General features: G+C 42.3%; 1 protein-coding gene across 4 annotated transcripts in view; it reads left to right on the top strand.

Annotated features, from left to right (window-relative positions):
* BNIP2 (BCL2 interacting protein 2) overlaps positions 1-13,377 on the top strand; it is a 2,487,402-nt gene that overhangs the window by 2,168,743 nt on the left and 305,282 nt on the right. For all 4 annotated transcript variants that reach the window (XM_044077377.1, XM_044077376.1, XM_044077379.1 and 1 more), the window contains exon 8: positions 4,203-4,301. In XM_044077377.1, the coding sequence (XP_043933312.1) occupies positions 4,203-4,301 (99 nt within the window). The remainder of the gene's footprint in view (positions 1-4,202; positions 4,302-13,377) is intronic.

The raw sequence follows: 13,377 nt of genomic DNA, 5'->3' as shown, positions 1-13,377 counted from the left end.
CTATTCCCCTTGTATGACACCACGTTGTGTCTGTGCTGCTGCCCATAGCTCCATTCACTGTTAGATTTGAGATAGAAATACTCAGCATGTTTTTCAGAGGTGGGAGGAACCCCACGGAGATGCTTTAAACTTGACTTTGGTATATTTTATTAAGCTGTTGCGCTTTGTTTATTTCAATGACAAGAGCTCTAACATTGTGGGAATTACTCTTTTTACAAACACGAACTCAAAAGCAAGAGAAGTCCAAAGGAGGTGACTCAACAAGATAGCGAGCGTTAAAAAACAATTTAATGTGAGCGCTTTCGAAGGGGTCTATGCCCCAACTTCTTCAGACAAAATGGAACTCTGTTATCCTTGCCTTATATACAAATCTAAGCATCAATAATTCAGTTAACAAAAGCAATTACTTTATATAAAATTCCTACTTCGAGTTAAAAACATTAAAGTATATAATGTTCATTACTATAAAAATAAATGAATTAGTCTAAGCTATCCACACCTCACAATAAGGAGAAATTCAATACAGTAGTATTAAATATAAAAATTAAAATTCTTTAATATTTCACCATTTGTTGTTAATAAACAGCCTTGGCAGCACTTATTAAAACAAACCTAATATGCACAACCATTATGGAGCCCTCAAAAAATAAACATCAATTTTGAAACCTGCCTGTATATTTTCATTTTCATTTTACCCATACTTCAATATTATAAACTCATAGCCATAGCAATGTCTACACAAAAGTATGCGTCCATCTCCGCAAAACTACGAGCTGTACTTCACAAATACAGTAAAAAGAAAACACAAAACAAAAAAAACAATGTGGATAGTATTAATATATTGTGGTTTGCAGTATTAATATATATATAACATATATAATGGTTAGCAAATAGGTAGGTTAAAGTAGAAATATAAAAACATATATATGTGTAAGCCCATAGTGCTACCTACGCAAGAGATATTGGTTAAAATGAGTAAATGACTGTATTAGTGAAGTAGAGCTCGTAGTTTTGGGGAGATATATTTTTATAGTCCTTTGGACTACGCTTGCTTTTGAGTTCGTGTTTCTCAAGTTATTTATTCAGCAGTTTGGTCGTGGGTTAATTACTCTTTTTACTTTTAGTCAAAATTATTATTTTTTTTTTTTAATATTGTAAAGCTTGTTGATATCATGGTTACACCATTTGGGTTTGTTTCTAGGGTTTGCCCTGCACTTGTTCCTACAGGGTACAGTTACATCTTTGCAGCTGTTTACATGCTGGTATAGTGTGGTGGTGTACATTTCTGCATATTTGGTAGAGTAACTGGGTCTGGTGGCGATATGAAGCTTGCCAATGTATTACTTAGGAGTAGGTAGTTAGCTTAAAGAAATTTCTAAAAGCAGCTTGGGTGGAAGGGATCTCTGGTTTCACTTGTACTTCGAAGGAGGCTGCTTTATGGTCAGACCTAACAAGTGATGAAAATGCACAAGATATGGTGCATGATGCTCCCATATTAATTAGTAAGGACAGAATCCAAGATGATTCCACTCTGACTGATCGTCAGTGCAAATGCCCTGGAAAAAAGTCCAGGAATCTCTGTGCTTGTGCACTAGTGGTGGTGTAGGTTTCCCAAACTATAGTTGGATAGTTTAGATCACCCAGGAAAATGGTGTTGGGTTTAATACTGAGTGATTCTAGTTCTTGTAGATAGGCATTGTGGCTTTCTCGTGTCATAAAGGGAGTCCTATAGCTAGCGAATGTATAGTACTGGGGGGGTTCCTATCACATAGTCGAACTTTTACAAAATCAAACCACATATGGTCGAGACCATACATTCGAATTTGTAAAAGTTCGAGAGTTTGAATGGAAATCAGTATGGTGCGATCTCGGAGTTAGTATATTTAATTAGCGGGGGGTGTGGGGGAGCTTGCCCCCTGCTTACAACAATTTATTTTGTTGTCCGTTTTTTTTTTTTTTTTTTTTATGTAGTCGAAGTTCTGTAACTTCGAACATAATGGTTCCACCATTAGGTGTTCGGAATTATGGAACTTCGACAATGTGATATAGACTCTAGTACAGAATGTTTCTGTTGTTACTTGGACATGAAGAAGGTTACCAGCCTTCACGAGAGTCTTTTCTGGATATTGGGCTTCAGTTTCAAAATAAGCTGATAGAATGTATAGAGCTCATAATAAAAGGCAGAATCTTGATAATCACCTAAAGGCAAATCCCTCAATTTTTATCCAGTCTGTCACAGAATAAGAGATTAGTCCCATTAGTCTTATTACCTTTTGACATTGAACTGAGACAACTGGGTTAGTTACAGAGCAAATGATCTGAACCTCCTGTACACTGACTTTAAGAGCTGTAAACTATTTAGTTGACATGATTTCTTATCAGTACTCTGTACTTTTCACATTCAAGAAATGTTAAGAAAAATAAAAATGCCTTATTCAGACGAGAGAAAAATGAAAAAGCTCACTGCCACTGTGGATATAATAGGAGTGCACCCCTTTAAATGTGTGTGTGATCCTGTAGATGCAGTGTCAACATCGGCCATGTCTGATGTAGTAATGAGAAGGGGAAATACGGCTAAAGGCTAAAAGGTTCTCTGTTAGATGCTGCTGTATCTGTAGTTACTCTTTAATGGTACCATGTTCTGGCTGACTAATGTTTTTGAAAAGCTTAAGACCAGATCTTCAGTAAAAGAAATGTGCCACACTCCAACCCACCAGTTTTAGAGCAGTTACCCTACTTTACCTATAAACTATATGAACAAGAGACTTTCATGGTAAGTATTCTCTACCTAGCAGTCTCTTAGCCTGATATGATGCAGAGGAAAATTATCATGTCTGAATCAAGCTTTGAAGGAAAGGGGGTATGCTAAACAGTCCTCTTAGCAACAGTTTCATGGCCTGAATCAATGCAGAAGGAAATAGTCACTATCTGCTTCAGATTATGATTGGAAAGTAAAGTACCAGTAAAACTCATCAAAGTAGCCCATACTGGTCTCATTGTAAGACCAGAGTACGCATTCCATGAAAGTGAAGCAGATATTTCATTGTATGTAGTGAGAACTTCTGTAGGTCTTCATTACAAGAGTGAGTTTTTTGGTATGTCTGTACTGAATGTCTCAGCACTTGGAGCTGTGCTTCTTTGACCTGTCTGGTGCCTGCCTTCAATTTGCATTTGCTAGCTACTGTATAATTAGCTGGTATGCTTATATCAGGGCTTGTGTCAGTTGATTTTTGAGAAGGCCACCTACTTTGGATACTTGGTATTTAATCTCTCTCTCTCTCTCCTTCCTATTAGTAGACAGGCCCTTCACTTGCTTCATAAGTAGTATTTTGAGTTTGTAGTTTTATATGCTTTTTTTAGTTACTGGGATGAGATGCAGCTGTCAAGTAAAAGTAATATGGCGCAGAGCTGGAGAGTGTAAGACCAGTTATGCCATCCTTTCCCAGAGTGGTGAAACCATGGCACACATTATTACTTATGCCTTAAGTGCAGGAGCTATTGACTGCTTTTCTGATTGTGCCAAGAGAGTGCTGTCATAAAGAAAAAAAACATCTACTGCCCACTGCTGAGTGGCATTCAAAGGTCGACAGATATGCATTAAAGTTGGTGGAGAGGGAAGTGGTTTGTATCTATTAACTCTTATTTCACAATCACTATTTTTTCTCAAGTTTAATATTTTGTACTGTGTGTATCAAAGATTAGATAAAAAGTTAATACTCATAACTACTTTTTGGTCACCATACACCAAGAACAAACCAGGAATGTCTCTAACCTGTTTTGTAAAAGTTATGAATAAAAGAAGTATTTTTACCATCTATAAGTTGTGATTCATTGGTATTGTGGAGGAATGATTCTTGCTTTAAATGTATAAGTTAGTAGTGCTTCTTGACCATTTGCGTAGTTCATTAATATGGGCACATTAAGTTAAAGCTTGTTTAATAGCCACACAACAGTTAAGAAGAGTACATTTTTGAAAAATATTGTCAGGGGGGAAAATGTGGTTTTGCCAAGCAGTATTTTTGAATTTCAGATCCACATAACAGTGAGATGCTTGATCACTCAGATGTTTAAAGTGATCATTTTATGAAATTTAGCTTTCAAGTATTACTGAAGCCCTCATACACATTTTGAACTGTCTTTAGTTGACATTTTCTTGGACTTACTAAGAGGGTAACCCTGTCATTTTTTTCTTTTTTGTTTAGTTCAAAATTCAGCCAAAAAATTAAGTACGTGTTCACACTGAAGGAATTAGCTGAACTTATTCCTATGGAGTATGTTTGCATTCCAGACTGCATCAAAGAGTAAGTTTACCTTTTCTGAAACTTTTAAAACATGCAGACGATTATTTGGTAAGCACAGCCATGCTAATTTTGCATTCTGGCAAATTCCTCAGTAATTTTCATTATTTTGTAGCTCACTTGATCAAATCGCCAGAGGCCAAAACCACATCTCAGAGCAACATTAGTGCATCATATGTAATGGCTGGTGAGGTTGTGCATTTCACCCACAAAAACACTTCTGCTTAAATTGACCAACTATAAGGTAACCATCAGGTAGTAGATAACCTTTTACCCATCCCTACCCCAGCAGAACAGTAATTTCCTCTGATTTGTTTTCTTCTCTGTGTTCCAGTGACATCCAGCGCTCAAACACACAAACTCAAACAGAATCATAACCTTTTCTGTCACCTACATGACAACTATCAAGCTGAGTTATAGTGAATGAATAAGTTAATGACCCAAGTGCTTGATATTGTAGTGGTCTTTTTTTACTTCTCGGGTAATCATAATCAGTGATATGTCATGCTACCATTGCTCAAGATGGTATACATTTGTTTTTGTGGTACTTGTACATGCTTACCTTACTGGGTCATTTTATAAATATTACCTTTTTTGGTCAATTCCCTAGCAGTTTTTGACAGCAGGAAGAAACTTTATAGGTTTGTGTAATCCTTAAACATCTGTGTCTGAGATTTAATTTGTTACATTTTTGAGGTAGACCAGTAACAACTTTTTTTTATCGGGCTAATATTTATTAGCTATCCTTTTTTCAGCAGTTGCTTGGAACCAAACATTGTGGTTAAAATTTTCTGTTCGCCAAGTTTCAGGAAATCCAAATCCATCAAATCCAGGCAAAAATGTAAATGATTTGGTTATTGGCAGAATGTTAAATTACTTGGAAAAGGAGAGGACCCACATTTTTAATGGTCTGTTTTTGATACTTTGTTTCACTAGCCACTGACGTCCCCAAATACCCATTTTTTCTTCTGTGTCCCTAATGCAGTGAAAAGGCCCAGCAAGTGAGCTTTTCCTCTGCAGAAAGAGAGCAATCTCATGGTCTATATCTCCTAAGACTTATAGTTCATCATCTTCATGCATTCTTACAGCCCAGGGAGAGTTGCTGAATTGTGCTGCAATCCAGCAGCTGGGCTCTCCCTATCCACTGAGAAGACAGCTCATGATCTGTGATGTCTAAGACAGACATTCCCTCCCCACTGGTGAGAGACAAGAGTCAAGGAGCAAGCATCATATGCGTGGCTTAGAGATTTTATTGGAAGGAAGCCCCTAACTGATCGGGGCAGGTATGGTGCAGGCATCACCTCGCACATCAGTCCCCAGCTTCTACCTAAGTATCTTGCTTTGCAGTCAGGAAGACATGACCTAGTCTCCACCAGAGCATATCCCAGGTTTAGAAGAGCTGAATTGACCATTGACTTTCAGTGGTGGTTTAGGCAGAAGTTTGTACACTAAGTTGGTGGATCTTTAAAAAGTCAGGATCAGCCAGCCTGGTGGCATATAGGGATGAAGCTCTGACTATGGCCCAGGTCACCCAGTTAGTATCTTGGATGGTTGTTACAGCTGGCGGGAAGAAAGGGTATGTCTTTTCTTGCGGAAGTGTCCATGCCAGTGTGGGTGGATTCTTTGATCCTCGGTGAAGGCTAGAGCATAAAAAGATTAGCAGGTTGTGTTTGTGTGGGATTCATGGCTGACCTGTTGCCCAGGGTGGGCATATCCTCAGAGGCCACACCTCAGTTGCCAGCTAAGCCTATTACTATAATGATAGCACAGTGGTCTGAGGTAGGGCCAAAGAAAAGTCTATCCTTTGTATCCTCTATCACTAGTTTGCTCTTGTTGCAATGAAAACTGTGATTGCTCGAGACTGCCGTGCACTGTTTTGGAGAATTTCTTCTTTCTCTGATGCTGTATGACTTTGGATTATGTGAGTGGGGCTTTCTGTTTTTTGAACACTGCCATTGAACTGAATGGCAAAGATTTGTTTTGAGTGGTTGAGATGACTGAGGTAATTTTCAAGCAGTTGCATTTTGAGGACTCCTAGTGGGACCCGCCCAAAGACTAACACTTCAGATACCCACTCAGCTCCACCTCCAGGGTGCTGCTTTCCACTTACCCCAATCAGTTATTCTAGTCATTGGTAGTGAGCCATTGCTGAACCCCACTTCTCCTTCCTCACTGTTTAAGTTTGGATGTTGGAACATTAGGTGGGGGTTCCTGGTAGCTGATCATAAAGCTGCAGCACCAGGACCTAAAAAAGTTAATCATATTTCTTCTCACACTGTTCCTGTTGTTCAGGGACAGTTTATTTCTTTGGCTCAAGAGTTTTCTTAGTCTTTAAAACTTTTGCAAAATAATGTTATGTGAAGTAAAAAATAATCCAACTCCTTCAAATACAGAGATTTCTCTATCTGATGAAGAGAATAGAGAAAGGGAGAAGGCATCCTCTGTCACTGGCCACATCTCTGACTCTGATTCTTAGGAAAGTGTTTCTTTGCAGTCTCCAACATGGGAATTTTCTTTCTTAGAAAGCATTTCTAGAATGAATAATTTGGTTAATTGGGAGCAAGTGGATATTCCTGCCTCTTTAAAAAATATTATGACATGGTCCCTTTGGATGCACCAGTCAGTACACCTGTTCCTGCTCTGTTGCCAGCCTTGGAGAATGTATTTGATGGAGCGTGTACTAAGCCAGACATTCAACATGTAGTCCCTAAAATAACCAACAGACTTTACAAATTCCATAAACATAAATCTTACAAGTACTTATTTTCTCATCCCAGATTGGATCCTGCAGATGCCTTTTATTCTCATTTTGCAGTATTCTTACATGTGGGATCCTCCGCCTCGGGCGACCCGAACATCTGGCTCTTGTACAAAAGCTTAGCCTGGCTGCTGTAAGGTGCATGGGACGTTACACCATGGGACCATAAAGTGTCTGCTATAAATGTGACGTCGCACACGCAGACCTCAGAACTTCTCTGCCGCAGTTGAATGTCAGTTTGCTCATTCTACTCCGCGCTATTGACTTTGATAAAGATAAGTACCCTGTTGGAGAAGCTTTCTTTATTTTTTCTAGGCTAAGCTTAGTTTGCTGTTTATCCATTGTTAGCTGATTCCGTCCATGTCATTTATGAAGGGAAAATATAGGTGTGGTCATCAAATTCTGCCTGTTTTGCTTAGGGCTGTCCCACGAATGTACACCATGTAAAATCTGCCACTTGTTCGTCCCTAAGACCCTATGCAGCCATTTGGCAGCCCTCATACTGTTTGTAGAAAACCAACGTCTGAAGCTCCTTGCCCCTCGGTATGGATCCTGAATTGGCCATCTAGGCAGAGCCGCCTGAAAAGAAAGCCAAGGTCTCTAGGCCTGGCACTGCACTTCCAGCCTTGGACATCCTGCCAGCTTCTGGTGTACGGGCTGTGGAACGTCCGATAGGACTGGCGACTTTGGCGGGTACCATTTCGGATGCCACCCTTGCTCCTCCAGCCAACAAGTCTACCAAGGTTTCTGCGCCGTCGGTCTCTGTCGAGGGGGAACCCAGCTTGCCCATACAGCCACCATTACCCGCTTCCAAGGAAAGCACTATAACTCCAGGCCTGATGTCTGATTCCAGGCCTTTAACCTCTCAGACTACTCATAAGACTCCTTCTGTCAAAAGAAGATGAAAGACCAGGCATTTACCCCCCCCCCCCCAGCAGATCAGACTGACTGGCAGGCATTTTCCCAGTCACTTTTTCAGGCCTTTATGGCCCTGAAGCTTACTGCCTCACAAACTCCTGCCCTGTCAGCTTTAAGTCCCAGGCCTGCCTTTGTCTGTGCCATACCACCTCCACAGACTCAAGAGAATGACTCTTCTTTTTCTTCCTGTGATGATTCTATCACTTATGCCTCCCAGTTGGCCTCTCCTCTAGCATACTGCTCCCCAGATGAGGACTCCTTGGAAGGGGACTCTCCACCAGAAGACATAACCTTTGGGGAAACAGTCTCCACAATGAGAGAATATTTCAAGTTGGACTCCACCCAAATGATTGAGGTGCAGAAGTGATACTTTGAGCTTCTGCAGATGGAGTCCCCCTCTCCCTCCTGTGATTCCTGCATAATTGGATGCCTTTGCCTCTGCTTCCAAGACCCCTGAATCTCAGCCACCAGCCCCAAAAAGACCAGATAGGTTCTACAAGGTTCCTGATGATTATAAATATCTTATCAAACCTCCCATGGCAGACCCAGCTGTGATTGCTGACAGACTATCTAGGCAGATCCCATCCTCTTCTTTGCTGCCATCAGATACTGACAGTAAAGCAATGGACAAGCTAGGAAAGATAATCTGCACTTCCTCAGCCCTGCCCTTTCGGGCCATCCATTACCAGACTTGGATGGTAAAGTGTGCCCTAGATCTAGTTTCCCAGCTCTCTAACCTACTCTCTTCCTGACTCCCTAGCTAAGCCCTAAGTTGCCTCAAAATTTTCCCTAACGGCACAAGTAGCCAGGCATTCAATAAACTGCAGCTATGATGCTGCTGAAGCCACAGCCAGGTCAGCTGCATCTGCATCTGGTCTTATGTAGGTATTCCTGGCTCAGACTTCAACCTCTGCCAGATGACTTCAAAAACAAGATCTTGGATGCCCCCTGGGCAAAAACTTCCTTTTTGTTAAGCAATCTGCAGAACTTTTCAAAAATCTGCAGGAAAAAAAGCAAAGAACTACAGGACCTAAAGCATCTACGTGTATCTCCAGTTCCTAAATTCTGTAGGAACTACCCAGCAAAATCAAGCTTTGTTAGAAGGGCGCCTGCACCCTTCTCTTCCTCAAAGCCAAGGAAAGGAGCCAGAAAACCCTCATCCACTAGACATAGCTGTTCTCACACTACTCCCAGGCAGCCCTTTCCAGACAGACCTAACAATGCATGACTGGAGCCGTGCACCCTGCATCATCTGCCCCTTTCTGCCCACCTCTCTCACTGTCTTCCCTTGTGGCAACAAATCACCTCAGACAACTGGGTTCTTTCAATTGTGGAAAAAGGGTATTTTATGACTTGGCAAGAAAGACCTTCTCCAAAACAAATTCCCCTCCCTCTAAGAAACCAAATCCACCTCATACCTCAGGTCATTCAGGATTTACTCCTTCAAGGAACTATAGAGAAAGTCCCTTCAGGACAAGAAGGTCAAGGTTTTTATTCCAGGCTCTTCCTGGTCCCACAAAGGATGGCCCATGGAGGCCCATCCTTGACTTCTCTTCTAAATCCCTTTCTGCGTGTACCTTCTTCTGCATGCTATCCCTACAAACCCTTCTTCCACTTTTGACACGCAGTGCCTTCATGGCCACTTTGGACCTGAAGGAGGCATACCTTCACATCCCCATCCACCCAGACTTCCGCAAGTTCCTGCATTTTTCTGTACCATCCTCACATTATCAGTTTATTGCCTTGCCCTTTGGCTTATCTACAGCACCAAGGGTATTTACAAAGTGTCTGTCCCCAGTAGTAGTACCCTTCTGCAGAACAAAAGGCATACAGATCTTCCCATACTTAGATGACCTCCTCATCTAGGCAGAGGAAGCAAGTACTCTTCAGAGACACCTCCAATTCACCATTGCCCTCCTGGGAAGTTTGGGTTTCGCAGTCAGTCTACCAAAGTCCTCCCTTACTCCCTCCCAAGACAACATTTTTTTGGATTGCAGAATAAGGACAGATGTCATGAAGGCCTTTCTCCCACCGGAAAAGGTCACTTCTCTTTCAGAATTTACTCCTACTGGACTGCATTTCAGCCAAGGAATTTCTTTGCTTACTAGGTCTGATAGCAGCCACTATCCCCATGCTGCCCCTTGCCAGACTACACATGAGGAAGTTCCAGTGGTGTTTGAAGAATGTCTGGTCCCAACGCGACCACCTCCTAGACTTCCATGTGCACTTCCTCCCCTGCCTGAAAATAGAAATGTTAGTCGATTCAGCAAATTCACCTGAATCCCAGGACTACCTTTACAACCCCTCAATGCAGTTCCACACATGTACACAAATGCCTCAGATCTGGGATAGGGTGCCACTATGAATGGACTCAAGGTCCAGGCTCAATGAGAGCCTGGCCTCTGGAAAAAAAACACATCAATGTAAGGGAAATGACTGCACTTCTCCTAATACTGAAGGCGTTCCTCGCTCTCCTACATCCAGATCCCCTCCAAGTCTTTACGGAAAACACCACTGTGCTGTGGTACATCAACAGACAGGGCGGGACCAGATCCTACTTACTCTACAGACCAGCCATGCAAGCATGGGTGCTGTCCACTCAGTCCAAGGTAACACTACAAGCAGTGTACATCCCATCACAGGGAAACGATCAGGCAGATGCCCTCAGCAGGTCAGTGTCTCTAAATCACTTATGGATGTTACACAGAGATGTCTTCACATACATAGTCCACCAGTGGGGCACACCTCAGATAGATCTGTTTGCCTCCTCCAGAACAGACAATTACAGCTATTCAGCTCAAGGTACCACTCACCACAAGCCTGGAGAGTGGATGCCGTCTCAATTTCCTGGAAGGGGATGTTCCTGTATGTATTCCCCCCTTGCCTGTAATACAGAAGGTCCTGCTGAAAATTCAGAAGGACAACCCAAAAATCTTGCTGGTGACCCCCTGTTGACCAAGGCAGCACTGATTCCCCCTTCTTTTATCATTAGCCAAGGGCACTCACCACATGTTGCCTCACAAGGTGGACCTCATCACAACAGAAGGGATCTCTCATCCACCCACACCTGCAAAACCCTCAGTCTTACCCTGTGGGTGATAAACTTCTGATTCCTTTCAGACACCTTTACTCAGAGGGCATGCTCTTTGTCCTGCAGGAGGCCAGGAAACCTACTACTAGGAGAGCTTATTTATCCAAATGGAAAAGTTTCTCCACTTGGTGTCTTCAAAGGCAACTAAGACCCTTTTCATGCGGTTATACCTCTAGTTTTGGCCTATGTGTGTGAGCTCCTAAAGTGTGATCTTTCATATTCTTCAGTGAAAGTACATCTGACTGCTATTTCAGCATGTTTACCTCTCGATCCACCCCTATTGTCCAGATTGGAGGTGAAACTCTTTCTCAGGGGGGTCCTACATATCAGGCCACCAAGGAAACCCATTCCTCCTCTCCTCCTTGGGACATGAATTTTGTTCTGGAGAAATTTACTGCTTACCCCTTTGAACCAGCAGCTTCCGCCACATTAAAGATGTGCACCTGGAAAACTGTTTTGTGTGTAGCCTTTACTTCAGCCAGAAGGGTCTCAGAGCTACAAGCACTCATGGCTTCGCCACCTTACCTCATTTTTCATAAGGCTAGGGTCTGCCTTTGCACTATAACCCTTCCTTCATGCCCAGAGTGGTCAATGAACTGTCACTTAACCACCATTTATCTTCCTCCTTTCCTTCACCACAGAGTGCTCCATTCCCTAGATGTTCACAGGCAACTGAGGTTCTATCTGGATAAGACTAAGGACATCAGAAAGTCCAACCAGCTCTTTGTAGCCTTTTCACCCCAAGGCCCTGGGAAAGCAGTATTCAAACAGACCATATCCTCCTTGATCTCTAAAACTTTATCTTTCTGCTATTCTTTCCATGGTAAAGAGTTTCCCCACACTGTGACAGCCCACTCTACCAGGGCTGTGGTGTCATTGGGGGGGTCTTCCTGAAAGGCCTTGATACAGCCACCATCCTAGAGACAGCTGTATGGTCCTCTGTCTATACTTTCACTAGACATTATAAATTAGATAACATCTCACAGAGCTAGGGCAGGATTTGCTAAAGGCATCAACCATGGTTTTTTGGAGACTGCTACCTCCTTCTCCACCCATCTGTCTGGCTGAGCTTTGGTACTCTCCCACATGTAAGAATACTGGAACACGAGAATAGAAGGACATAGATTAGTTATGTAAAACCGTACCATAACTATAGATGTCCTTCTCTTCCATTCCGTTCCCTCCCTCCTACTCTCCCTGTAAGACCTTTTCCCTTTCTGGATGGCCTCTTTCCAGCTACCCTTATACTGATGTTCATCGTGTTTCACTGTTGCAGTCATTACACTTGGGTTATCCTGCTGGCAAGCGACCCGCAGTCGGCCCGAGTTCCAAAGTCTTGGTCCAGCGTCAGTTGCTGTCGCCTCTTCCCTGACGTCAAGTAAATCTGACCTCGAACTAGGCTCTGAATTTAATTCATTTTTCATAGAAACTATTACTACCCTCACCAAGACATTTCCCAGTAATAATAACCCAACTGCTGTATACTCTCCCCCTTCTAACTCACCTCATCTGTTTGAACTCAAACCCATCTCCACTAACTTTATAAAAAAACTTTTGTCCAAACTTAAACCTTGCTCTAACATTCCCGACAATATTCCCTCTTCCTTCCTAAAATGTGCTGCTGATGGCATTGCTCTCCCAATCAGCATCATTATTAACCGATCCATAAAAAAAATCATACATCCCCAAACTCTGGTGCTCAAAGCTTAGCTTGTATTCTTCCTCTTCCTAAAGGAGGCAAAAATACCAGCATCTCAAACTTTCACCCCATTGCTTTGCTTTCACCAATCTCCAAAATCCTAGAAAAATGCATCCACCTCCAGCTTATGCCTTTCCTGTCCCAAAACAATCTTCTCAGTCCTACCCAGCATGGCTTCCGTCCAGGCCATAGCACAATAACCGTTGTACTCTCTTTCCTAGAAACTGTCAGTCAAGCCCGAGATTCAGGACACTTAGTTTCTACTTTTTACTCGATCTGTCTAAAGCCTTTGATACTGTTTCCCACAAGCACCTTCTCGGTCATCTCTCAAACCTTAATCTCTCACATGATGCTGTGTCCTGGTTCTCCAGTTGTCTATCAGACAGATCACAGGCAGTCAAATGGAAGAACTCCATCTCTTCCTTCCTACCTACCCCAACTGGCGTACCACAGGAATCCATCCTTACCAATGCTTTTTAACATCTTCATCAATAACTTTCACACTGCTATTCCTGATGCTAAAATCATTCAGTACGCAGACGATTCAACCTTAGTCTGCTCTGGCTCAAACCTCTCTGAATTGCTGACTAAAACCCAAACTGCCTTCTCAACA

The sequence above is a fragment of the Protopterus annectens genome, chromosome 7.part0, assembly GCF_019279795.1.
Source record: "Protopterus annectens isolate FY-2018-M chromosome 7.part0, PAN1.0, whole genome shotgun sequence".
Taxonomy (NCBI): domain Eukaryota; kingdom Metazoa; phylum Chordata; order Ceratodontiformes; family Protopteridae; genus Protopterus; species Protopterus annectens.
This window is presented reverse-complemented; position numbering and strand designations above follow the sequence as displayed.